Source organism: Manacus vitellinus, unplaced genomic scaffold, assembly GCF_001715985.3.
Source record: "Manacus vitellinus isolate BGI_N305 unplaced genomic scaffold, ASM171598v3 scaffold_0_pilon, whole genome shotgun sequence".
Lineage (NCBI taxonomy): Eukaryota > Metazoa > Chordata > Aves > Passeriformes > Pipridae > Manacus > Manacus vitellinus.
Window position 1 is genome coordinate 54860647 of NW_021938789.1, and position 27922 is coordinate 54888568.

Sequence of the window (27922 nt, forward strand, 5' to 3'; positions counted from 1 at the left end):
GCCCTGGAGCTGCCCCGCGGGTCCGCCCGGCCATGTGGGACTAGGAGAGGAGCGGCCATTCTCCGGGGCGAACATGGATGCGGGCGGGGAGCAGAGCCATCCCGGCAGCGGCGGGGGGGACGCCCCCGGGGACGCCTCCATGGACCGCTACCTGCGATCTCAGGGCTTGTACAGGAAGAAGGTGGCCAAGGACGGATCCTGCCTCTTCAGGGCTGTGGCCGAGCAGGTAACTCCTTGCGTAAACAAAGCTCCTTCCTGGCGTGAAAGCATGGGAAGTGGATCTCATTAGTGGGTGGTGGTTAGTGTTAAAACGCAGACAGGTGTAGGTTAAGGTTACACGGTCATGTGCCAGTGAAAAACAGGACTATTAAAGTAATTTCCGTCCTGCGAGGTGAGAAAAGTTCTGCATGTACAGCCGCCTCCTCTCACTGAGAAATCCTTACCTGTTTTGACCTTCCACCGCCTCCTCGGAGCTTTTTTCAGTGCAAGAATTCAACACTGGAGTACAGCTACTTCGGATGAGACTGTCTAGGAAACGGAATTCAGTGGGAAAGACCTGAAAAGCCCCGTTCATAGTTTTGTTAATTAGTTTGCTATAAAATTAGAGAAAGCGAGTAATTTGTTTTCTGTTCTTCCTGTTGAATTCCCCTCCCCCATTTCAGTGTTGGTGTTAAAGGAAAAAAAGTGACAGCGTCATCTTGTCTTAAGTACAAGCAGACAGCAGTGGGAGCTCTGGTGCTTCTGATTGTGGGAGCCCCGATTCCTGTGCTAATTATACACAGTTCACTTTTTTTTTTTTAAATTCCTTTCCCCACTAAATTGGTCAGTTTAGGGAAGCAAGCACTTGGAATTGAGTGGGTTTTTTTATTTCAAGGGAATAATCGGTGAATATATATTGATATTCTGATGTTTTTAATACACAGAAGGTTTCTCTCACAATCCAGTGTTGATAGAGTGTGAGAGAACTCCAACTATTAAATTTTTAACATCCCATTCTTATTTTATTATAGAATCACTTAGGTTGGAAATGACCTGTAAGAAGGGAAGGTCTTTAATTCAGAGTTAATAAGTGTTTATGCATGAATTTGGTCTAATCTCATTACTCTTCATTCAGAAAGCCTGAACTGAATTTGGAAGTGTTTTACATTGAGGGTAGTGTGTAAAGATTGCAAGAGATACTGCAACCTAAATTGTCTGGAAGTTCCCTACATTGTAGTGAAGGTGCAGACAAAGTCATTTTAGAGAGAACTTGGAACCTGGGACAAAAGTAATAGTCTTTCAGTACAGATTTGAACAGGAGGTAAAATGCAGGTGTGATATAGGGATCTGAATTTCTGGCTTTCAAAAGAGTGTTTGGGCAACAGGCCTCTTACAAGTCAGGAGAAAGTAAACCTGCACTCTGTGAGATTTGGTTGGATTTCATTTGAATGAGTGCATGTTGATAGTTGGTTTCCTCATCCACTCCTGCTGTAATTTATTTCTTTGATTAACTGAAGTCCTTTGCCAAGCAGTCAGTTAAAGATTAACAATAAGTGCTAGTCACTTTGCTTAGTAAACCCTCATAAAATTGAACGTCTGAATTTAGAAAATCTGTGAATTCTGCAGTTACTGAATTTTTGATTAATTAATTGAGGTTTCACTCACATCAAGATGATGTTACTGATGAATATGCATGTTAAATATTCTTAAAAATAAAACTAGAGTATTTCCAAGCCCGTATTTAGACAACAGTCATTAATTATTTGTGACCTGTCATCAAAACTCCTAAGATCCAGTGTCACTTTCTTCTCTTTCTCCCTTTGTAGGTGTTACACTCTCAGTCTCGGCATATTGATGTTAGGATGGCTTGTGTTGACTATCTTCGGAAAAATAGGGAGAAATTTGAAGCGGTGAGTGTTCTTGTTTTCTTTGTGAGCACTCTAAAAAAAAAAAAAAGTTACTTTTTTCCTTGCACTTTTTTATTCTGCTGTTTGTGACGGTGTTCATCATAGCTAAATACCAGTTGGTGCTTTTTAAAGTGAGTGCTCTTTAAATTAATTGGCACATGTGGGGTAGTAACTCATTTTCATAAGCCTGGAGAAAGACCCGTGTGCTCCTTGGACTGGACTGATGTGGGGTGGGAGATGGTTTTAAGGCTCATTAAAAAAGAAGAGCAAATTTACTTAAACTTAAATAAAATCCAGATTTTGGTGGCTTCACTATAGATTATTAAAGTATAATACTTATTTTAATAAATGTCATAAAATGTTCTTATTGTGGTAATTAATTGCTTTTACAATATAAAAGGGATGAGATTAGTGTAATTTGTTTCAGGGTCTGCAGTTTGTTATGCATTGGTACTATAGGTTTGTTTTTTTTCCTAAACATCTGTAAGGAAGTTTTTCATCAATCATGGATGTAAAATATTTTGATATTGATCTGTATTTGGTGACTGTCATCAGTGTTAACATTAAAATATTCTTTTTTTTTCTTTCTTTTAAAAGAGCAGTAATAAATAACGGTGCTCCTTTTTGTGTTTGTGTGGGTTCTGGTATATATGCCATTTATCTAATTTCCAGGATAGCCAAAACAAGAGTACGTGTAAGGATTTGTTACAAGAGGATTATTACTCAGCTCTCTGTTTCTGTTCCAAATTTACCCAGACCCAAAATAAAAAGATGGTTTTAGATGCACGTTGGCATAGGGAAGAGATGGAAAGCTGGAATAAGAGTGTGTGTCTGTGCTATAATTTCTATAGTCAAATATGACTGATCACATAAAAGTGGAAATTTTCAGGAATTAGTGACATTAGAGTGAATCTCTCTGGGACAGTGCAGCTGTGACTTGACTCTTTCCATTTGCCAGGGCTGTTGGCTTGTTTCCGGTCCATCTCAGGACTTAACCAACTTTCTTGCTCTTTTATTTATTTTATTTTTTTTCACTGCTGACTTTTTAATCCCTTTCTTTCCAGAATTACCCTGCTCACTCCAATATCTGCTTCTCTGCTACTTTTCTCTTGTTGCATTGTGTAGTGTTTTGAAATACCATGCCCTTCTTGATGCTTAAGTGGACCTTGTTTCCCATCCCCACTTCTGGCATCCTCTCATCCAAATGACTGCTTTGTCAGCCTTAGCTGGTTTTACTATCTTGGCCTCTCTCCTCAAACTCCTGCTCTCACTGTTCTTTCTTTCCTCAGACTTGATCCAAGTGGTATGACCTCTCCTCTGTCCACCTCTGCAGTCCTTCTGAAAAGTCTCCTTTTCCAATGTTTCATGTAATTTTTTTAGAATAGATGTTTCATGTGGAAGGTTGAGGTGTTCCATATCTGTTCTCCTTCCTCCCTCGGGTACCTCACTTGAGCTCTGCTGATCTCTTTTGCTGCCAGTGTTTCTTACTATACTTTGTGTTTTCCATCTGGAATACAGCATTGTTATCTCTCTTCAAAAAAAACCCAAGCGCCCAAACAGCCTAAAACCAACAAACGCCTCTTTCCCTAATCTCTTAGTTCGATTATTTGCTCTTCTCTCTGTCTGTTGTAACCATTTCAGCTTGAATGTGTGTCTCTTCTTCCACTCATACTGCTATAACCACAGTTTCAGGTGTGTAACTACCCTCTTCATTTCCTTACTCATCCTTTCTTGAAGTGTTTCCTTTAATTGCTGCTGACTTACATTTATTATTTAACTCTTAAGATTCTCGTGAGAACTTTCTGGTGCCCTTCCTTTCTTCCTCGATACTTCATCTTTACATCATTTAGTTTTGACACAAAAAGCAAGTGCTGACTATGATCATGGTTTACTGATCCACCTTTTTAGCTTCACACCTGATTGCTTCCATCTAAATTAAAAGTTTGGGCCAGACTTTTTGATTCTTCTCATGAGCAACACGGTCCAAAATGAGGTTCAAAATGACTAAAGCAGAACTTTTAATCTCACTACTCCACTCAGTTCTCGTTATTATCTTGTAGCTTAAGTTTGTGAAGAGATTTGTGTCTTTCTTTGGACCTCTGTGGATCTTTGTTTTAACTAAATCAAGCAGATTGTGACTAAATAGAAAATTTTAAATCCAGCCTCTCTGTGGCCAGGATGGCTGAAACAGTTTGAAGTTGACATGTCTTAATTACTGCAGCATCTTTCTCTGTTCTTGAAAAAACTTGCTATACTGTATTTTATCACTGCTTTCATACTACAGGAATGTGACTCTCATTCCTGATTGTCCATTGCTGCCTGCTTCTTTTAACAAGATACTTGAATAAGCCCACACATGTTCTCTCTAGTGATGCTCTGCATGCCTGGGATGAATTGCCCCTAAACATCTACTTGACAGCATCTTTGCTTTCTTTCAGATTTCCCATTTGGCTGCTGAATTTCTTTTTGGGGCTTTTTGTTTGTTTGTGTGGTTTTTTTTTTTGTTTGTGTGATGACTTCAAAAGCTGCTTATGTGGTTATTTTCTGCAATGCAGACCTACATGTTTGACCTTTTATTCCTTCATCTCTACATCATTTGATAGGTAGATTGTAAGCTTTTTGAGGGCAGGGTAGCCTTTCATTTCCAATGGTACATTCCCATTGGTAAAGTGGGCATAGACTGGGGATTCCATATGCTGTGCTAATCAAAATAACTAATTACTGCTGCTTTTCTTTTTAATACAGTTCATAGAGGGGCCATTTGAAGAGTATTTAAAAAATTTGGAAAATCCACAGGTACGTTAAACTCGATTTGTAATAGAAAGCAGTACTTTTATTGATGTTGACAGGTAATTGGAATTTTTTTTTCCCTCAAAAGTATTTTTGATTGAGCTTTAGAGGTCTTCGAATTACATGAATTTATACTTTTATGTGTGCACTCTACTGTAAAATGATTTGTGGAATATTTTTTTCATGTCTTGTTTTAAATCTCTCGCTCAAAATCATATCCAAATGTTTTTAGCCTCTGCAAATGCCAAGAAACAGCATGACTAACTTTTTTTTTCAAGATCCCTGGAATAAAGGTCTGAGAGTTTAGGTGATACAAAGACAGTTACGTAAGGGAGATTATGAACAGTGGCTTCTGAAGAAGATACTGATTTGAAGATAAATTATTATAATAATTATTATTCTTATTTCCCCCCAATTTGATTTCAGTATTTTTATTAGGGAGTTGACAATTTGAGTAAGGCCTGAGAATTTAGCTTCAAAGTTCATTTTTCCAGTTCATCTGTAGCTAAAGGCCAGCAAAACCTGACAGTTTTGGAGGTAGAGAATAACATTTTTTTTTCAAAAGCACTTGACAAATCATTTTTTTAAAAGCTAGACTGCTAGTTGTTTAACAAAAGAAAAAAACCCCTAATACTATTATCACCTTTCAGAACTGCACCGTTTAATGGTAAATCTGCATTTGTGTGATTGTTTTTAGTTCTTTGTGGTATCCAGTTCCATTGCTAGTTTGGGGAAAAGTCCCTCTAGCTTGTGCCCCTTAACCACCTTACTGGAATAGTTATTGTTATTGCAAAAAACCACTTACAATCGAAGTATCTTGGCTGAACTAAGTGTTCATATATTTATTTTGAACAATGATTTCTTGCATCTCTTGATCTGAGCATGAGGAGGTATAATAATTGTGTGCTCGTTTGAACTTTGTTTTCTTTTGTTTTCAACACAGGAATGGGTTGGACAAGTAGAAATAAGTGCCCTTTCTCTTATGTACAAGTAAGGAAACCTTTAAATATGTTTTACTGAGATCAGTTGTTTTGTTAGTGAATCAGTTGGAATAGCAAAGGTAGAATTGTGTTATACTGTGGTTCTCCAGAAAATAACAAATATGCTTTGAAAATTGAAGCTGTCAAGGGATTAAGGAAAAATAGAAAAGTGAGCTTTGAAAATGACATTTGAGTACAGGCTTGTGGCAATGTCATGCATCTCACCTGCACAACCAGTTGTGGGTAGAGTCGTGCAGTTTGTATTTTTTTAATTAAGTAAGATTTGGTCAGGGGCCATAGTTTGACCACTGGTTAAGAAAAGTTTTGCTATTTTTGCATAGATAAACACTCCTCCTGGTGCTAAAGAGTTTCATTGTTTTGTTTTTATTGAATGTAATCTTATATCTTTTAAGAGTTATCTTTCTTCACAAAGTAGTGAGAAACAATATGCTGAATATTTATGACTGGTCTCTAATTTCTGTGCAAGGGCCTGAGGAATGTACAGCATCTTTGCCTTCTGCTGTTGGTAGATCTGTTAAAAATTCAGTATTTCAAAATGTTCACTGTAAATTAATGGCTTTGTCTTTTGATGAGACAGCTGATAAGAGGAAAGAGTCAATCAAATTAGTTAAGTATTGCTTTTGGGTACTTGTGTGACTGCTAAGTGTGGGAAGTTGCATGCAATTCATTGCATTTTATGAGACCAATGGGACAGAGCTGCATGTGCTGCAGGGGTGGGGGAGGACTGGACTGAAAATCAGAACAAAGTTTGGCTCAAGAGGCTTAGTGAGGAGGTCTGATGGTTAGATTGAGCCACGGTGTAGAGGGATGTATCTCAATTTAAGTCAACAAAATTGCATGCTTAATTATATCAGAGTTGATGGTCGTGTTCTGTTGAATTTCTGGCCATGAGAAATATGTTCTCATAAATAGAAGCAGTTTATTTTGAAGTCATGCACATTGGTATCCAGGCCACAGCTGATAAATGAATACAGAGGCAAAGCCTGGTTGATAATAGTGTTTGTTTTTTTTTTTAATTTCCATTGGAAGCATCCAGGAGGGTTTTGTGGTGTAGATGGAAGTATATGTTCACTGCAGAGGTGAACACACAAGAATAGTTACTGCCATGATTGTTTTGGGAAGACAGGCTTCTATTAAAAAGGCAATTTGGAGTCTCAGTGAAAGTAGGAATGGTGGTGGAGGTAGGGGGAAAGAGTTGCTTCCCTTCTTCCATACTGGCAGACTGAAGGGAAGTGGAAGGAAGAATTTCCTGTTCTGTTCCAAGTGGATAAGTAAGAGAATTTCAGACTTCTCAGGCATAGATAGAAATTCAGTATGAATAGGTTTGATTTCACTTTCACTCTTCAAACCTGTCACAGGTATGATTTGGTTATCCAGTAAATTTTTCTTACCTCCCTGAGCTATGAAATTTTTTTCTCTCAGAATTGCCTTTTCTGAGTTGTTGTAAGAATTCTCTTTTTTTAATCCAACAACTGTGGATATACTCCATCATTTTGCAAGACTGATGACACTTTTGGCTGTGTGAGTAAGGAAGAAGCTGAAGGAAGTGATAGGTTGCTAAGGAAAGAATTCAGAGGGACGATTATGGAAAAAAGGGAGAGAGAGAAAATAATTAAGTGTAAGAGCATGACAGAGATTGATTATAGCAGAGAAATCACTAGGTGTTTTCTGTGGTTGTTGAATTTGACTTGAATACTCAAATTTTTATTGATACTATTTTTAAAATGAATTCTTAACTGCTACTTCTTTTTTTTCCCCAGAAAAGATTTCATAATATACCAGGAACCAAATGCTTCTCCTTCACGTGTAACAGAAAATGGCTTTTCTGATAAGGTAAAAAAAAAAAAGGCAATTGTGAAAGGCTGAATTAAGACTACTTTATAAACAAAAAGGAGTTGCACATGAGATTTATTATTCAACACAATGAAATGTTCTGAGAATTTAATTTCAGCAACTTATTTTGTACATATTTAAGGCAGCTATTCTGTTAATACATGCAGTACTTCTTTTTAAATAGATGGTATATATTTCAGGCATATCTTCCTATTAATCTAAAATTCTGTAAAAATCAATTTTCAGGTGCTAACTCACAACTACCACCTTCCATGGTCTTAAATTCTTTTTGACTTCTGTTTAAATTCTGTTTGGTTTAAAGGACATCCATGAAACATTTTGATTGTTTTATTGGTACATTGAGATCCTGAGAGATAGCACATGGGTACCTTAAATTGAATTTAAAAGGTAGTGCTTATGAAAAATCAAGTGAGATGCAAAGCCTAAAATGTCTCTGTGGGTTTTTTAATAGGTATTGCTGTGCTTCTCAAATGGAAACCACTATGATATTGTTTATCCCATAGAGTATTCAGAAAAAGCTGCACTGTGCCAGTGTAAGTATTATGTTGGTTAGTTAAAAGCATATTTTTACCAAAAATCTTAAGTTATCACTGTTAGATTTGGGGAAAAGTATGAAAGTTTATTATAGTCATTCCTTAGAAGCTTAGTTTTCAATTTGAATTGTCAATGACTGTATGATTCTGTGAGATCTTGAATTCTTGCTGTGTCCTGATTCTTGACAAGGCAGATTATATACCAAGAAGAGAAGATTTATCTGCCTCTTTGAATCTGGGTGGTCTAATGTCAACAGAAAATGTTGGTGTGCTGATTAATAGTGCCTTGAATTGTCTTTGGTCAGCATTCTGGTTGTAATTGTGATTTCATTCATGTTAACAAACCAATTGTTTGTGTTAAAATTATCCTTGGACATGTAACTTGTCACAGGAATTATGGGGTTTGCATGTGCAAAAAATAACTGTGGATTATTGTTTGCTTTACTAGACTGCAGAAATGATTGATTTTTTTGATTAAAGGGATTTGAAATGCATCTGTAATGGTGGTATAAAGTGTGATTTCCCTGGCAACTGATTTTGCTCTCCCACTTTTTCCTCCTCTTCCCCAGCTCTGCTGTATGAGTTGCTTTATGAGAAAGTATTTGATGTGGATATAAAGAAAAACATAGCAGAGCTTAGTGCTGTTGGAGGGACAGGGGAAAGTAATGGTAGCAGTGAAGTATCAGCTTCGGATTCAGAAGATGACACCTACAGGTAAATGGGATTTAAAAGTTAACACAAGATGCCTGTGAACAAGACATGATAAATGAGTTTTCTGAATTTCTGGTGGGTAGTAGAATCTAGTCATTTACAAATGACCAAAAAAAGAAGCACAGAGAGGTAGAGTTAAAAGTGTGAAAGAATGCAGTGTGTAATCTTCACTTTACCAAAGGACAGGCTTCTGGCTCCTCTGTTTTTCCCGCAGTCTAGCTTTGAGTCCTTTTACATAATGGAATATAGTCATTGCAACATGTCCCTCTTCCTGTTTAAAGTAGCAGAATCCCCTGGGAGAGCTGTCAGTGTGCCAGTCTGGCATGGTAAACTCCATGAAAATCACTTGGCTCGCTCTTGCAACTGAGTAGAGTCACAGGAATCTAATCCAGCTTGAGTTGCTTCCACATCTGGGGGCTGAAATGCCTGCTTGAGAGGAAGCTAATGGAGAAATACAGATGTAGCTTGCTCCGTTCTGTCCTTGATCTTTATGAAGGGGGTTTGTAATTCTTTTTGCTGGACCTGGGTGTTCTGCCTAGCTTTGGGATTTTGACCCGATTCTTCTTGCACAGTGCCATTTTTGCACTTACATATTGGCAGTTTTTCTTTTGTTTAATATGATTCTTAACCCTGGCTTGTATGAAATGTGGAGATTAGGCTGTATTAGTGGATCATGTTCCCTCTTCCTGCTCAATGTCATTACAGTCCTTTTTGGGGGCTCTGCTGTGTTGGCATGTGGCAGAAGTAGTTCTTTGAGCTGTTGAGAGCTGTTGGTTTCTTCCTCAGGTTGAAAACAACAGAAGGGAAGATAATGGAAATCATCACAGAAAGAAAACCAAGTTGTGGGAAAGGGATTAGCTTCTCTTCATGTTTGGAAAAAAAAACCCAACTAGGGAACGTTGCCAATTAAAATACAAAGTATTTCTGCCTCAGGGAACAATTATTATAGTTAAATGTCAGAGAGCGGAAACCTTTATTCCTTTCTGTTCTTGAAGCTTTCCTGGGCTTCAAATGCAGTGGCCTTACCCTGTATCTTTGGGATTCCTAAGAAAATACACTGCTAACCTCCACAGCACCTTTGGAAATAAGGTCATATACTCACTTGGGGCTATGGAACTCAATATTCTTGATTTAAACCGTATGTCTTACAATGCAAGAGGTGTGTGGGGGTGTGTGTGTGTGTGACTCTTGACCTGGTTAACACAAATTGCAAACACTTCACTGTGTTTATGAAGTCCTAAATTTTTTGCTTGGCCTAAAGTTGACTTCAGCTTGTTTCATTAACTAGTTTTCCAGAAGATTTTTATTATTTTATTAATATAAACTTTTCAGTTATGTTGTTATTAAATGTGATAGTTTTGGGAGAAGTTAATGTTTAGAGTTGCCTACAGCTGTTGTAGGGAAAAATACTTGGACTTTCTCTTTGTGGAAAGTATTTTTCCAGTGATGTCAGGTGTAGAAAATAAGAGTAAATTAGAGTGCCTGATGCAAATTAACTAACAGAGTGGTTTTTGGTTTGAGGGGTTTTTTTGTCTGCTTTTGCTATATTTTCCAAAGATTTTAAGAGGATTTTTTTGTCTCCCTTCGCTTCCTCCCCCCCCTTTTTTTTTTTCAAAGTGACAAAGAAGTCACTGCATGTAAGATAGACTTCCTAAAACTCGTACTTAAAACCAAAAACCTTATTTCTATATCATATAAAGTTTAAAAATGTAGACAGCTTTTTCACTCTTAGAGATGAAGATGTTCTGTGGTATGCTTATTGTGGGGAAAACATGTAGATGATGGTAGTTTCAGTATTTTTATCCACTTCCTTAGATGTGTCTTACCTGATTTCCAGGCCTTATTAGTACTATAACTCATTATAAAAACATTATAAAAACATAACTTGCTACTGTCCTATTGCAGAAGTAAAGCTACAACAGTTACTGATATGAATGGAATGAAATCTCTTTCTGGCAACAAGGTATTTATCTGTTGAGATTTATTTTCTTTCTAATAAATTGTACTCTGCTATATTTCTTAGTATTCAGCTTAGTTCATGAGAGAATCTTGGGTTTCTAGTTCTCCTAACATGTAATATCTTAAAAACTACATATTTCTTTGAAAAGTAATGTTTACTTTTGATGTGCTCAAAGGTGGATAGTGTCCTTTTTAAAGCTGCTTAGTTCTTAGTTTTATTCTGGTACGGTTAAAAAAACACCACTTAATTTTTTTTCAAAGCTCTTTATGCTTTATGTATTCCTAGCTTCTTAATATTTCAGTTTAAAGCTTGAGCACTGTGATTGATAAATAGAAAACTGGACATCTTTATGCATTTGACCACTTAGCACTTTGTTCTGTTTCATACAGCACCTGGAGAACAATGGGAATCCTGCCTTGTTGGTCGTACCTAAAAAGGTTCTTAAATCACTCGATCCATTGGTTTACAGAAACATTGAATATGATGTTTGGCTCCAATCCAAATTGGGTGAGTAACTGAATACTTAAAATATGCAGCTTTGGCAGGCTGATGTGTGAAATGAAGCCCTCTTGAAGAGCAGCGATGCAAATGGCAGTTTGGGTTTAGGCAGTGGTCTTCCTCGTGCTGGTCAGTGGGCAGATTTAGGGCCTGAACAGCTGGTTTGCATTTTAACTGCATCAAGAAAGTAACCCTTTTGGTGTATTTAAACTAACAGTATATTACTGCTTATGTCTTTACAGATCAGCAAAAACAAGATTTCTCTATTGCTGCTGGCATGCAATACTCCGTGGGAGATAAATGTAAAGTGAGTAATACTGAATTAGAGTTCACAGACACATTGCCATTTTGCTCAAGATGCCCATTTACCCTCTTTGTTAACTATTTTGATATATATAATTGCTACTTTCTGAGTATTCTTTGCTTATGTCTTCAAGCAAGGATGTACTTGTTATTTAATTGTTGGTGGTGTTCATGATGTCCAGCATTCATACAGAAAAGGCATTAAACAGAACAACTGATCAGTTGTTTTTTTTACTCCATTAAAAAGTCACAAGGGGAACTTGAAGAGTTTATTTATTGAGATGACTGTGGACCCCAACGTTAAGCATGGAATTGTAGTTCCATGTGTTGATGTTTGAACCGGAGATAATGATTACTGTTTGTAAATTGGCTTTGATAAAATATCAGTACTTTCAAGTAGTGGAGTAAAACACATTTTAGTTCCTGCAGATCCTGAAGTTTTGAGCAAACCTTCCTCTTAAAGTGTTCCCAGTGTGTTACACAATTGTTCTTTAAATTCTGTTAAAGTTTGTGGTATGTGTTCCTGCTTAAGAAAAGGTAAGGTTTGCCATTAAATTCTATAGTACTCACATTTAAGATTAATCTCCTTAGGTGGGTTAATTAAACTGGTACTTGGCTAAGCCATGGTTCTTTCTAGGACATTTGACCATCTATTAAAATCATTAATATTGATGAGAAAGTGTTCAGTTTGGCTAATCATGCAGTATGGGGGCTCTTCCAGTTTATACTTTCTTATTTGTGTAATGGAATTCACCATAGTGACTAAATTGCAGGGAAAAGACATCTCTAAACTTAAAAAAACCCTCAACCACAACATAACCCACAAAACCACAAGCTCCCAACTTCCCCCTTCCCCCCCCTCCAAAGAAAAAAAAACAATCTAATGCTGAGTTGATTATTTATTGCTTAATAGTACAGGCTTAAAATTTAGATTTAACTCCCTAAGGCAGTTGTCTTGTGTAATATTTACTGAATGGTACAGATAGAAAAAAACTCTGGTAATTAACATACTCTCTCTGTCAAATCTTAAATCTGTGTGGCAAGACAGAAAATATATGGGATAAAACATTGGGAAAAAAAGATGAATTAAATAGTGAAAAGTAGAGTTGACCAAGTTAATACAACTGGAAAGCCAAATACTGTAGCAGAATATTAAGAAATTTATTTTATATTTAACAGAAGATTTTTAAGAACACAGTGACAGTCAAGTAACACCATGATCACATCTAATAAACTTTTTTTGGTTGTTTTTAAAAAACCTTCTGAAGAATAACTTCAGAAGTAATTGATGTTCATTATGTCCATAATTAAACTAAATTTCACTGAAGTGGATTTCAACAGGGGAAAGCTTTGACTTTTATTCTAAGAGAAAGTGTTTTCAGTAAAGCTGAAAAGCCTTGATGCACTGATTACTTTTAACTTTCTCATATGGTTTTGGAAAGCATATTTCATTAAGTAGTGTTCCCCAGCAAGCTTTCTGTTTGTTTGTGAGTTGTTTGCTTATTTGTGTGTGTGTGTGTTTGTTTTAATAGTATTTTTATTTCTTTTTGAAGAAGTGATAGGGATTGAAGGTTTGCTTTTGATACATTTACTGAATTCTGTTTTTTCTCAGGTCTACTGTTGCCAGGAGGAAAAGTTCTATTTCTAACACTGTTGATATTTTAAAGAGCTGCCTGCTCTTATTGTCATCTTTGGAGCTAAAGCACCTTTGTTTTTTCACTCTTTGTCCTTATAGGTGCGCTTAGAGCATAATGGGAAATTTTATAATGCCCACATTCAAGAAGTTCATTCAGAGAGTGGACCAGTTGTTGTGTTTGTAGAAGAGCTTGGAGCAAAGTAAGTGCTTAGTCTCTTTTGAGACAGACCACCAAACTAAACAAAGCATTACTTCAGTTCAGAGCTAACCTCAGCCTTTGTATCTGCTGCTTTTCTTAAAGCAGTACCATCACAAAATGGTTAAGAAAACAGCATATTAAATGAAGAAGGGGAAAAATTGATTATCACTTTAAAATTCTTTCTGTAGCGCTAAGTAGTCTGAGTATTACTTGCAGAGTAGAACAGTAACTATGTTAGTAGTATTTTAATTTTGGGATTTTTGCACAAGATTCCATCCTAAGCAGATTGACACTAGGCTAATAAAATGTTGTTTGTTGTACTTTAACTTGTCACAAATCTAGCATCTGATAATTTTCATGTTAGAAGGCTCATCAAAGCACTGAGCTTCTCTGTTGGTTGAGTAGCTCTGCCTGATTTCATACAGAGTGCCAAGTTGCTGTTGAGATCAGTGTGATCTTTGCCTTGCCTGGGAACAAATTAAGTGTTTAAAGTTGCTGTTGGAGGTTGCAGATTTGATGGTTTTGGTTGTGTGGGGTGGGGGGTTTTTGTTTGTTGGGGTATTTTTTGGGTTGGGTGGAGGGCAGTTTGAGGTATCTGAAGCTCTGCTGCAAGTTCTATGACTTCTAGGGGGGAAAAAACCACAATGGAGTGTAGTTTGGGAAGAGGAAGGCTTTTCAGTCAAGGGAAAGAGAAAGGTGCTAATTAATCTCATCTGAACTTCTTCATAAATAAAAAGAAAATAAGTGTAGTGAGATCTGAAGATTGTCTTACAGTTTGAACCCTTTTTAAATTGAAATTTAACCTGATTTGAATATATGAATATATATATATAAACAATATATAAATAATGTGAATTTATAAATAATATATAAGTAATGTAAATAAATAATATATATTTTAATTATATATATAGATAAAAAATAGAAATAATGTAAAGAGTTTCTTGGGCATCCTACAGCATCCTCAGTTGAAAATGCAGGATTTGCTCTGGGATATACACCACCCATACAACATTTTTCAATCTTGGCATCTATTGCAGTGTTTGTAATAAATTTATCTGGTGTATTGCTTCTCGTTTTCTGGCTGCCCTGAAGGCATTATAATATGCACATTACAAATGGCTGATAATTCTTTACTAGATAAGCTTGTGCCAACTTACTAGTTTTATGTAAAAAAAAAAAAGAAAAAGAAGACAATTTGCTCTTCTATACATTGCTTGAGTGTAATGATAAAGGCAAAGGACTTTGAATGCAATGTTCTCAAAAATGGCATGATCTATGAGTCTTAGGAAACATGTGGTATTACTTATGCAAGCCCAGGTCTTTTCTTGAACATGTTTTTCTCTCCATAATTCCCTGTTTTGTAGGCATGCTGTCTCACTGAAGAGCCTTAAACCTCTTCCACAGACCTCTCCTATGGAGGGCTGGAACACTGTGCCAGGGAAGAAGATAAAGAAGTTTTTCCCAACGTGGGGGCAGAACGCTCAGCCCGGTAGGACTGTACCTGGCTTTGTGCTGCAAGATCTTCTTTGGCTGCTGTTTTGTCTCAAAGAGCTTAAAAAAAATGATTAAAAGAAGTCTTATCTGTTTTGATGCCATTATCACAGATGCAGAGTGCAGAGGGCCAAAGAATCAGAGCAAGTCAATAAAACCCCAGTCAGCACTACCTCCTCGACTTCAGCATACTGTGGGAACTAGGCAGCATCAGTTCTTGTGTTCTGGACCCCAACCTCATCAGACCTCAACTGAGCAGAAAGCTCCAGGCAGGAATCCTTCCCAGTCTGTAAGGTAAAACTGCAGATAACATCTTCCTTAGCTTCACCTCTAACTGAGCTCCTGGAAGCCCAGGTGCCTGCTTCAGGTGGTTCCAGCATACATTTTTGAAGTATGTTGGCACTGAATTCCTATGAACTTTTCCAAGTCCTTAAGAATACACACAAGCGTAAGAAAAATAATTTTTTTTTCTTGCATGGTAGCATTCCCCCTGGAAGCACTGTCTACAAAGTTGCATTTTTTTTTTTTCTTGAAAGTGGATGTTTTTGTTTTTTTCTTCTTGGTTGGGGCTGAAGTAATGTTGCATGTAGTGCTTTTTGGGCATGGCAAAGGTCTTCCCTCAGCTTGTGCTGAACCTGTCATAGGGGAGGGCTTCATGTTATGACTGATCACTTGAAGGAGTATGAGAACAGCATTTTGCCTGCATTTGTTGGGACTGATTTTTTAATTCAGTGGGCTGCTGTAGCAGAGTTTCTGATGGCTGTTTTTCTATCCAAAAGGTTCTTCTGTACTTGTCTACAAACCTAAACACTTCATGGTCTTGTCTGTCACTCTTCTGTATCATTAACTCCTTGTAGAAAAAATGGAGTAAGGGGTCTTTGGAGTCTGCCACATGGAGCATTTTAAGGGCATTTTTCTTTCACCTGTAACCTAAATATCTGAGTATCCAAAAAAGTTTAGTTAAGTAATTCAGAAAGCTGAAACAGTGATGTTAATTTTGTGTAGTGATGCTTCAGAAACTGAAAATTCATAATGCATTTTACTTTTCGTTGTTGTATTTACAGCAACCTTCTTCCCCAGCTTTCTCTTGTATGTTCATGGGGAGCAGATGGGGGATGGTCAGTTCTCAGCTGGCACAGAAATGGGTTAGATGGCTTGATGTAGGCATTTGGTTTTTAACTATGGTCTAATAATTACCATTTGTTATAAAGCCTTTCAGAATTGTATTAAAACGAATTGTGGACAAAATAATTTCTTTCCCTTCCTTAAATTTTACGCATATGGGTAACCTGCAGTTGGCAGAAGGAGATCTGCTGTATGTGGAATCGCATAAGCAATGCTTATATAATTACCCTGAGCTTGAATTGTGTTTGATATTGGGGAATTTCTTTGTCCAAGTGATGCTGCTTCATTTTTTTCCTGTACAGGAAGGTGGAGAGGGAGAGAGCTGAGGATCTGAGCCCTGGCAGCAGAGATTGTAACTACTTTGGCCTGTCCCCAGAGGAGCGCAGGGAGAAGCAGGCTATAGAGGAATCTCGTTCCCTTTATGAGATCCAGCAGCGGGATGAACAAGCTTTTCCTGCTCTTTGCAATGTATGCTTCTTTTCATTGTAATTAATAGTGCATTTCCCAGAGTTCATTTTCCATGAACCTTTAATTAGCAAGTGGTTTGCTGTGCTTGAATTACGCCGCGATTCAAAAATTAAGGTTATTTTCTTTGCACTCACTTTCTGCGTAGGGATATGGGTATCTACAATGCTTTGTGTATTAAAGATAAGAAATATACTTAGTAGTTTACGCTGGGAATAATTAACATCCCCCACAGGCAGTTCTTTTTTAAGCATGTAAACATGGTAGACACGTGAGCTGCTGCAGCTGTAGGCTTTTTTCTTCGTGTTCCTCCTGTGTTTGGGAGGCTCTGCACTCCCTTTTAGTTACTTGGATGTTGTCTCTTTCACGTATGGTGGGATCAAAGTTCAAGGTGAGGACAGAACTTGCTCTGGAATACAGTTTAATTTAGCTGAGAAATAGCTGAGTAAGATGGCACCAAGCACCACAGTATCAGTGACTAGGGGGTTGTTTCCTATTTGTTTCACATAAAACCTGTTTTAATTAAGACTTTTTTTTCTAGCCTGAGAACTTATTGGTGTGAGAACTTACCTGGTGTCTTGTGTAATGCAAATGTTTTGTCAGACCTGCTCTCTTTCTGTCGTGGAGCTGAGCAGGCTTCAGTGGACTTCCCTGAGTCTGAGGGAAGGATGTAGCCTTTAGATTTTTGAGAGATTATTGTATGGATGCAATTTTTAATGAGAGCGGCTTGGAGTCTCAGTACATCCAGGGAAGTGAGCAGGTCCTGTGGGTGAAGAGCTGCTCTCTACATAGACTTGTTCTAGAGATGTGTGGGGCTTTTTGGATTTAAATCCTAGGACAAACAGGAACAAAAACGAGGCTGGGAAGAATGAGCAGGTGAAAGACTGAAACTAAGGGACAGAGGTTGTTCTCTCCCTCTGAGCTGTAACAGTTTGCTGTATTTGCTCACCTGCAGGAGGAGAATGTGATTTTTTTTTTTTTAAAGTGAATTATTGTCTGAGCGAAACAGTTTTTGTCATGTGAGGTAATGACATGAATGCTTTTAAAGGACACTTTGCAAAATTTAGCAGCTAATGAGAGTGGATGAATCTGAATGATACTGATCAAGACTGCTCCCCCCTCCCCTTTCCGCCTGTCACAGACATAAATATGTGTCACGAAGACATAATAGTAATGTGTCAGATGATGGCAAAGTCGAGTTGGACTGACTTACATAAATCTGTATTTCTGCTTTTGTAAACCTCCTTAGAATCAGTCTGTCTGTCAGGCTGCTACACAGACTATGGATAATTTAAGCCAGAAAAAGTTCTCAAATAATGAAAGAAGAAACAGCAAGTGGACAGCAGAGGTGGAAGAGCAGAAGGAAAAAGGTAAAAATAAATGGTTTTAGATTAAGGCGCCTTTTTTTTTTTTTTATTTGCTTGGTTTTGTTACCAGCCTCAGAGCTTATTCAAGATAAGGCATCTCTTTAGGCAGTGAGGAGAAAATTATCCTAAATAACAGTGCCAAACTGAGCTAGGCTCAAGGTAGCAAAGGTGTGCTTTGTGAAGAAAGTACGTGTTTTCCTGCTTTGTCAATGAGGCTGAGAGAGCAGGCCCCTCACTGGGATTTTTGCAGTAAATGGGAAGAGGAATAAGAGAAACTAAAAGTCTTATCAGAGCTACCCTAAATTAGATCCTTTTGAAATTCTAGTGTGTGTGGCAGAAAGTGGCAGTGGGAGGAGCATTAGGAGTGCTTACTGGAGTCAGATAAGAGAGAAGTAGGTAAAAGTATTCAGTGTGGCATGGTTAAGAATTAGCATACAATGGCACAGAAAGGGGAGAAGCTGGTGTACAGAAGAGTTGGAAAAAAACCCCTCTTTACAGTAGAAAGATCTGGGACACGCTCAAAATTTTGTTTGGGTTTTCTTCCTCCCCCAGTCAGTTACGACACTTTTTAGCTTTTCTCTTCATGGACTCAAAGCTCTTCCTCTTCTGGGAGGAAGCAGAACGTGGCAGTAATAGATGAAAGCTGTAGCTGTCAGGAGGTAGTTAGTAAATCTTTGCTCATTGTAACTGATAGTGTTTGATGGGATTTTTAAATTTTATTTAGGTTTTAATTTTTTGTCCTGTCAGCTTTGCCATGACTAAAAACCAAATTTGAGCTTGGCTTCTTCTACTTTTTTTTTTTCCCCCCGACTAAATAAAATTCAGGCTCCTTAGCCTTCTTACACAAGTTGCTCCTTCCCTCCATTTTTTAAAATTTTTTGTTGTGTTTCTTTATCTCTGGCAATAGCATGTGCTAGTCCCTCTAACAACATGTAATGCTTTATTGAATGGTCTCACAAGGACCAATCTTGCTTATTTTTCGTTCTCCAAATGTCTGAAAACTTGTTTCCTTTGAAAAGTTTCATCAGCAATGCCAAAAAGAACGTTCATGGTAGAGAAAGCTCTTTACTGCAGTGTCATGATGGATTTGGCTGAAGTGCATGGCATGTCCAGCTTTCTCTGATTTTGTGACACTCAGGATTGCATTGCCTCTTGTGAAATTTGGTTAACAATGCTATGGGAATAAACTGTACATCCTTCTGAGTATTTAGAGATTCCTGTTGGTGCTTGGGGAATTGGCAGTAATTCTCATAATCAATATTGTTTTAATTTATGGTGTTGTCTAGTTGTGATGGTGCAAGTACTAAGCTTTAAAAAAATACATATCTGTTTAGTGGCTATTATAAAACTTATGGGCATGAGTTTGATTGACAAGCAGTGGTAACCAGATTTAAACATAAACCAGAATGTGAAGAACTTGTACAAATCTTATGTGAAGATTATGTTGCAATTATTTTTTAACACCGTTTCCCCCACCAAGGTGTTTGCTGGTGCTTGAGAAATTAAACTTTCTGCAGCAGTCTGAAAACTTTTTAGATATTTTGAACCACTGAAACTTCTAAACTGCTCTTTTCCTTAGTCAAAAGTAGACAAGAGTTTGAGCTTCTGTTATCTTAACACTTGAATATGAAAATGCAGATCAGAACATTTTCACTTTAAGCAAAGTACAAACATACTTCTGTTTCATTAGGAGCAATTCAGGATGAATATGTTTGAAGGGACAGCTGTGTTTCATTCCTGCTTCCCTCAAGCATCACTGAAATGGTTAACAAATATTAGTAAAGAACTGTATAGCTTGGAAAACCCAGGTTGAAATAGCTGCTCTGTCACTGTCCTAAGAACTGTTTGTTTTAGGATGCTTTGATCTTTGATAAAAATAGAAGTTTTCTGAAGTAATATGTACTCAGGTGCAGGTTTGGTTTTGAAAGTTTAATTTTGGAAAGACAAACTTTAACTGGCTTAAGTTGTGATAGCCATAAGTGGTGTAATGGTTCATTTACTAGGTTATGTCTTGGTGTTGCAGAGTCAAATTCCAGGCAGATCCACTTAAGTCAGAAGCTTGAGCCAAATTCATCTGAGGTAATCTTAAAGAAAAGACCAAATTTTTTTTTAATGTTATTGCTTCTCTGATACATGATTAGCAGAGCAATAGCTGCCTTTAGAGCCGTGATTGCTGCTGCTGCTTTACAGCTTTTAAAGAAATACTCCTAAGTTTGGAGGCTTGTATTTCTGTCAGCTTTCCTCAGCCCCTGTAACCCATAATTATAGCCTTTCTCTGCAATCTGAGTTCTCAAATCTGGGCTATCGAGAGAACTTAAGAATCTGAATTTGTAATTGCTTAGTACAGTCTGTACTTTCACTATAATGGGACCGTAGAAGATTTGATGTTTGCTAATAGCTACTGTGCTAACAGACCATGAGCTCTGAAGTTCAGTGAAGATTTATGGCCCCTTGTTGGCTTTTAACCTTTGCTGTCCTTTCAATGAGCAAAATGTTACACTAGTATAATAGTGGTTGGGTGCTTAGCCCACTTTGTATGGAGTGTGGTTTACTATTTTTGCATAACTCTTTGTAAAGTTAATCTTACTGTTAGACTAGCTGTGTCTGTTGTTTCTAACTTTGCTTTAGAAGAATAGTCAAGATGAGAGCTATCCAAAAGCTTCGTCTCCTTTGGAACAAGTAAAAACAGATTCTTCGATGCTTGCTGAGCAAGTAAGAAATGTTTGTTTGATTTCAAAGTTTTCCAGTCAGGAGACTTCAGACAAAGGGGAGCTTCATCACAGCCACGTATGTATTGCAATACTGGCTTTTAATTACCTAGTCATTTCTGTGGTGATAATGCTAAAATTTCGTATTTGCAGTTAGGAACCTGTTATGTCCAACATAAAGAATGTAAAAGGACAACCCGTGCTAGAAAAGTAAAAGTGTATCTATTCTCTTTCCGAGAGAAATCTTTCTACCAAGTAAACTGTGCTTTTCGCTTTAAATTCTTTGCTTTTGCCTTTTCAGGTTTCTCCAAGGTTATTGGTAATGGTTTGTGAGGGTGGCTTTTCTTTTGGGTGGGAGCTGCTTGAATGTAATGCTTGTGGGGGTGGTTACAGCACCCATGGCTGTCTGTGGGACGGGCATGTTCCGGATAGAGCTCAGGATCTCAGGTCTCTTTTGACACATCCCAAGTTAATACTTTGCTGTGGTGATGGTGGTAGTCTGGATAATACTGAGTCATCAGTTTTGGTAGAATTCAGGCCCACCGGGGGTCACCAACAATGGTGTGCTTTTAGGATAATTCCATGTGCTTTCTTTGTTTTTGTAGAACCTGACGGAATGCGTACCGAGCGTGACTCCAACACCCTCACCAGTCTTCTCTGAGGTGCATTTACCCCCAGCAGTGCCTTCTGTACCAGCCATCGTGCCAGCTTGGCCAAGTGAGCCAACGACCTATGGACCAGCAGGTTTGAAGGAATATTAGCATAAATCAGAAACTACTAACCCTGAAAAATACTTTAACTGCCTTACTAAATTGAAGCTATCTCCAGGAGACACTGCCTCATATAAATTCACATTCCAAAGGCAGTCATTCATAGGAATATAGCTTCTCACTGCTGAAAGCTAGTGAGAGTTCTGTTAAGTCTTTGATAGCCTGCATGTACAGTTTGCTTCACTCCCAGCCTGAAGGTGGAGGAGGCATGTGTACTCAACTCTCTGTTTTTCCTCTAAGTGGGATAGCATTGAGTTTTGAGGATCTGCTTAAGGTAGAGCACATTGTCAGCATGTTGAAACTTGATACATGCTTTTGTGCTCTGGGTCATATGTAATAAGACTAAGGACTCAGCTTGAGGCTTGTATGTCTGGAACTAATGAGATCCAGTTGGACCTGAGCTGCAAAGCCAGTATAATGTTTTTTTTTTTTTGTGCTGTGCATATCTTTTGGTGTGTGGAATTGGCTTAGATTCAGTATTGCCCATTAGATTAGCTGTATTAGATTAGCTGTATTTTCTCTCACACTGCTGTGTTTCTGTACCAGGACTGCCTTTCAGATCAGCATACTTTGTTCACATGATACAGTAGTAATCCTGTCATACATAACTGTGTCTGTGACAGAAGATGCACAGCCCAGTAAACTGAGCTCAGATTTAGAGTTAACTGAATTTCAGACTGTAAATGACTAGTCAGAATGAGAACTTCAGGAATTCACATAAGAGTTTCAGTTCCCCCCATTTTTCCCCTTCCTATTCCCTTCTGGCATTTGTAATTTTAAAAATAAATATGGGAACAGTTCAGCTATTTCTGGAAAGCTTGGCTTACGTCTTTCTTTCGGGGAACTATTCTCTGCATTTGGAAGCTTGCTTTTCTGCTGTCATTTTGGCTTGTGATTATATATGTATTGATGCATTATATATATTTCTTATATCTAAGTGTATCTATATGTATATATGTTGGGTTTTTTTCCCCTCTGTAGGTATTCCATCCCAAATACCTGCTTCTTCGTTGATGCCAGGACCAGCAGCGGGACCTGACTCTATTGTATCACAGGCTCAGGTAACATCTGCTTCAGTTGCTGGAGTTCCTGTGTGGCTACAAGCAGTTAACCAGCCTTTAATGCCTTTGCCTCAGACTCTGAATCCTTACCAGGATCCACTCTATCCCGGATTCCCTTTAAGTGAAAAGGGAGAAAGAGCCGTTGCACCCTCTTACTCCCTGTGCAATACTGGGGAAGACTTACCTAAAGGTGAGAAGGTCTGGGGTTTATACCATTTTTCCTAATAGGTTTTCTTTTCTTAAAAGGTAGATAAAGGCAGCTTGTTTTGGTCCCTTTGTCAGTCCTTGTCAAAAGATCTAACTGTTGTCACTCTGTGGTTTGAGATGTGGGAGGGGATATTGAATAGAGCTGTAGCTCTTCAGTTCACACTGCCAGCATCCTGACTGTTTGAAGTGGTCACACATGGAAAGCTGATATGATCATTTTGTGGTTCCTAGCTTGACCCACTGTAACTTGAGGTTTTCTGAGTGTAAAGAATTAGCTTTGGAGAACTGCTTGCTGATACAGTGACAGGTTTGCTCATGTAATTTAAAAGCTTGGAAGCTGTTGAGTGTTTCTAAAACACAGGTTTTGGCATACTACAAATGCAAGGTATGCCCATAAAGAATATCTCATGTCTGACTGCATGGTGGTTTGTTTACTGAACTCTTTCTTTGTAAAATAGAGGTTCAGTTCCACAGAGTCTTAAAACTGAAATTTAAATTGCTGTTGTGTTCTAAATATCTGAACTGTGGCAAAAAAAACCCCCAATGAATCAATGAAAGACATACAAGCAGCAGCTTAATACCAGTGTTTGCTACTGAAATGGAACTTTATGGAGGGACTAATTTTTGTATCAGATGAAATATTTTAGGTCTTAATAAATGTTTTTTCTGGCTTTTTTTTTTCTTTCTAGATAAGAATATTCTTAGATTTTTCTTCAATCTTGGCGTGAAGGTAACTCTTCAAACTTCATTATGTTTTTTTGTTTGTAATACCATGAAAATTGTTTGTAAATGCTTGGTAGGACTTTTGAGTGCAGAGATTTGGTTGCTGCAGGCAAGTTCATCTTTAAATTTGAAATACTTTATTTTCTCTTCTGTTAACTGGGATTCCAGCAGTGGTCCACAGTGCAGTTCAAGTCAGTAGAAATCAACTTTATCTGAACAATAGTGAGAGCTACTGGCTCCCAGCTGTGGCTGTACAGTCAGCAGAATGTGCTTTACAAAATCACAGATAAATTGAGTGTGAAGAATCCACTCTTTTGGATGCAGGGTATAGGGAAAGAGAAAATGCCCTTGAACTTCAACCATGGCTGTGTACTGGCAAAGCCACTGCAGTACAGATCCCAAGATCTTTCCCTGGGGACACGCCCTTAAATAACCTGCATGTCTGTCCTTTCTGCTCAGGTTGATGACAACAGTATTCTACTTTAACCCTTTCAGTAATTATAACAGCAGTTGATGTGTAAATGTGATGCAAATCTGTGTGTGGCTGGGGAAGAGGCTCATCCAAACAATCAGCATTTTCCATTACTTGGCAAAGGACTAGTTGTTTGTTTAGTTTCTCCTTTCTGCACATAAAAATGTTCCTTTTTTGCCTTCTTACTCCTTCTGTCAGGCAAACGATTTTGAACAAGGTTCTGAGAGCTCTTGGGCTTATTCCACATGACTTTATCCATGGTGTTGTGAGCATGGAAAGAGGAAAGGTTCAGCACAGTTTACAATGTAAATTTGGTAACTGTGCCTAATACAAGTCTCTGCTAAACGGGAAATCCATAAGTCATTAATTAGCAAGTGTCACTGCAAAGTATTTAAACAGCATGTGTTTCATAAGCTGACATATGTTTGGGACTCTCCTTACTGGTACTTTGGATTATCTGGGATCTAGTCTGTCGTCGTTCTGGTGCTCCAGCACCATCTGCTGGCCCCAGGACCACGATCTAGTGGCTGTGCTCCTCTGCTGCTGTCACAGGGTACAGCACACCCAGGAACTGGGTTCCTGCATTTCTCTCTCTCCTGGGGTGGTCCCAGTTCCTGCCCTGCTGTTATCCACACCCTGCCAGCTGCATCTTCAGAGGGAATGGACTACTCCCATGGAGGGCAGGTCTGGGTAGGCTTTTCAGGATAGTTTGCTCCAGAGATTGTTTCTACAGATGCTGGTTCATTAACATGGAAGGAGAGAAAAGGGAAGGGGACAGACACATCAGTGTTGTCAACATGGCTTGTGTTCACTACCAGCACAGGAGAGGTTGCTGCTGAAAGGGCTTTGTGTCCACTGGTGACTCACACCACTAGATGGAAAAGTGCACTGGATATTCTAATGAAACCTATACCCCAGCTTTTTGGGAGGGCTTCAAAAAAAGCTGATCTGTGGGTTATGTGGATTTCAATCTACAAATAGTCCTCAGGGAAATAATCTAACTTTGGGTCTCAATGTAGTCTTTTTTTTTTTTTTTCAGTGAAAAGATGTGTATGGTATGGCTGCTGCTTGTTATGATCATTATCCCTTTAAAATTTCCAAAGCAGACTGGTAGAATGAATTGCCAATTAATAGAGGCGATTCTGGAAAATGAATTTAAAATGTTTGTCTTCAAATGCATAGCTAAAGCTTGACTTAATAGCACTGTGTTTAATTATATAAAAATTATTATTTAAGTTTTCTTATTGGTCATAACCGTTGTCCATTTCAACTGCATTTGGAAGGAATCAAAAAATAAGAACACCATCCTAGAGTCCTAGGATTTAGAACTGAGGGCACTGTAAATAAAATTATCTTTTATTTCCTATAATTAACTGGTTCAAAATGGTAATTGTGCTTTTATGTCTGTCTGAACATTTAAGAGATCAAATAATTGATTTTTTTAAAATTTTTTTTTCCCCCTGCTGTCTTGCAGGCATACAGTTGTCCCATGTGGGCACCCCATTCTTACTTGTACCCCCTGCACCAGGCCTATTTAGCTGCTGTTAGAATGTACCCCAACGTGTCCCTCCCCGTGTACCCGCACAACCCCTGGTTCCAGGAGGCTCCTCCGGCTCAGAGCGACAGCGAAGCCGCGCGACCCAACAGGCACTTTGGTGTTCAGAGCGAGGCCAGGTCCAACGGGCAAATTCCACAGGTTGACAGCAGATCTCCATCACTGCCTCTGATTATACCCACAGCTCAGGTGTCAGAAAGCCAAGGACAGGTCTGCGTAGAAGCGGAGAATCCGGCGCAAGCTCTTCACGCAAACTATGAGGAGTCCCTGAGAGGGAAAAATATGTTCCCACAGCCACCCTTTGGACACAATCACTTTCTAGGAGCTGTTCCAATAGCACCTCCTTTCTTTCCTCACTTCTGGTATGGGTACCCAGTTCAGGGTTTCATTGACAATTCGGTAGGGAGACCCAATGTTGTCATGTCACCTGAGGACAAAGAGGCAGCAGCTGGCACCTCTGCCAACATGTACGTGGGCAAAGAAAGCGGCGCTCCGGTGCCCGGGGTGAACTGTGCGGAGCAGCTCCTGAAGAACAACAGGAGCAGCGGTTCCAACACCGTCCCGTTTCCCGTGGCTGGTGCAGGCAGCCAGTGCAGTGCCCCGAAGGACCCTTCAGCCAGGGCACCTCAGCTGGAGCAGACTTGTCCTGCGGCTGCTCCCAAGCAGAAACCAGCTGGGCAGCAGCACCGCGCTCCGCAGGCTCCGCAGGCACAGGGCACGGAGAGGCAGCCGGCAGCGCCTGGCTCTCAGTCACCGCTGGCAGAGCCTCCAAAAAACGAACTGAAAAACAGCATTCCCAGCCGCAAGGAGAAGACTGGGAAAGGTAGGGATTCCAAGGGTGCTGGTAATCTACAGATGGAAAGCAGGGCACAGAGAACGAGGGAAGAGAGTTCCGAGGACGAGAGTGAAGTTTCCGACATGCTGAGGAGTGGTAGATCCAAGCAGTTCTATAACCAGACTTATGGAGGAGGCAGAAGGCCTAGACTGGACAGGGGTTATTCCAGCAGGGGAGGATACCAGTTCCAAAGAAATGAGGAGGCCTGGAAAGGACCACCTGGCAGAAGCAGAGACGACGGCTACCAATATCAGCGAAACTTCAGAGGGCAGCCATACCGGAACGACAGGAGAAGGGCAGCACTGGGAGATAATCAGAGGGGGCAGCAAGCATAGAGTGAGTGGATAATTGAAAAATCTGAAATGCAAAATGTAATTTGAAGTAGCAGTTTAAAATCTTAATTTCTTCTTAGTGAAGTTCAAGGATACGTTTAACTTTTGGCAAATAAAGACTAGGAGGACGTGAAGTCCTAGCATAGGGTTTTTGGGGGGATTTTAGAGTTTGTTTGGCTTAGCAGTTTTTCCTCAATGTCAAATTAGAAAAAAACCAATATAGGTTTAGTGTTTTGGTAATTTTTTTCCCCACAAAGGTTTGAGTTTGTGATAGAAGATGGATATGTACGTTTGCTAGAGTGACAAATTATAGCATTTGACATGATCTAGATTCTAAAATTGACAATAACATTGCACCAAATATAAATGTATATTTTATCATACAATGCCTTAGTTCTGAACTGAGCTAAAGGAATTCTCAGCCTACTGCACTGTTGTCTCTGATATGCTTCCAACCCAAAGGCCTTTCATCTCAAAAAGAAAAAATATCTGTCAAACTTGAATGTTTCTCTTGTGTGTTACACGTATGGCAGCCAGCTAACCCTGTGTCTTAGGTATGTTGTATATAGTTCTTTTCATAATCATAGGGTATATTTTTGAATTTTAAAAAGCATTTATTTGGTGAAATCAAAATCAAGACGAGCAGTCAAGAAATACCTGTGTATGAACTGATAAGAATGGCTGTTTCCACCATGAGTTCTCTTCTTAATGCTGGTGTGACTAGAATGGTGCCTATGCCAACTGAATAATTACAAAGACAATAAAAATGTAGATGCTATGCATTTCCAAAATAATTCTGCATCTGTTATAATAGCAGAAGTTTTTTTAATGCCACTTTAACACTAATGCACTGACAAATCCTAGATATTTTGTGAGGAGATGCATAAAGTACGTGTTACGTTTTTTTAAGTTTGTACGATTGAGCTACTGTTCAGTATTCCTTTGTTGTTGCACTGTTGATGTTTTGCATGTACAGCTCCTTGCTGGAACTACTTTTAAAAGCAAGATGGGGAGTCTCTGTGTGCTCTGCTCTTCCCTACAATTCAGAAGAAAGTGGCTTCTGCCTTATATTTTTACACTGTGTCAGAGTTCTGATGCTGTTTCTTCTGACCCCGATTACGATCTCCGCAGTGTTCCCGTTGCCTTTGCTCTTTGGATGTTCAGCTGTCCAAACCTGGAGAGTGCAGTGTGCACGGTATTCACTCAGCTCCGTTGCTCTGTAAAATTTAACTGTTGTGTATATTTTTATATCTCTGTATACAGTAGTGTAAGTGATGGTACCCCTTCATTCGTGTCTGAGATTGTGCACCCTTGGTGAGGAAACCAGAGTGATAGTTACATGGTGAACAGTTTGTTTTCAGATGCATGCTGTGTATAAACCCCTAATAAAAATAAATGTTTGTCTTTTCACTTTCTTTCTAAATTATATTTACATTC

General features: G+C 38.7%; 1 protein-coding gene across 4 annotated transcripts; it reads left to right on the forward strand.

The window, feature by feature from the left end:
• The first annotated feature begins 39 nt into the window (after positions 1–39).
• Positions 40–27895, forward strand: OTUD4 (OTU deubiquitinase 4). Of its 4 annotated transcripts, XM_018073588.2 has the most exons (22): positions 40–226; positions 1806–1889; positions 4632–4682; positions 5620–5666; positions 7438–7510; positions 7983–8064; positions 8634–8778; positions 10681–10738; positions 11125–11242; positions 11476–11540; positions 13272–13372; positions 14739–14863; positions 14979–15159; positions 16293–16458; positions 17705–17825; positions 19846–19901; positions 20451–20609; positions 21136–21274; positions 22282–22361; positions 22437–22551; positions 23258–23298; positions 25238–27895. In XM_018073588.2, exons 1-22 carry the CDS (start codon positions 74–76, stop codon positions 26486–26488), a joined length of 3411 nt encoding a protein of 1136 aa, XP_017929077.2. In that variant the 5' UTR covers positions 40–73; the 3' UTR covers positions 26489–27895. The 4 variants fall into 4 exon arrangements, with proteins under 4 accessions (XP_017929077.2, XP_017929081.2, XP_017929085.2 ...); XM_018073592.2 differs by having other exon boundaries at positions 22282–22551; XM_018073596.2 differs by having other exon boundaries at positions 20451–20534; positions 22282–22551.
• Positions 27896–27922: the final 27 nt, after the last annotated feature.

Excerpts from the sequence above, each read along its gene's own strand:
- OTUD4 (XM_018073592.2), top strand. The coding sequence starts at position 74 with ATGGATGCGGGCGGGGAGCAGAGCCATCCCGGCAGCGGCGGGGGGGAC. Across the intron at positions 1,890-4,631 it reads ATAGGGAGAAATTTGAAGCG|TTCATAGAGGGGCCATTTGA; the intron begins GTGAGTGTTCTT and ends TTTTTAATACAG. Across the intron at positions 21,275-22,281 it reads AACGACCTATGGACCAGCAG|GTATTCCATCCCAAATACCT; the intron begins GTTTGAAGGAAT and ends TCCCCTCTGTAG.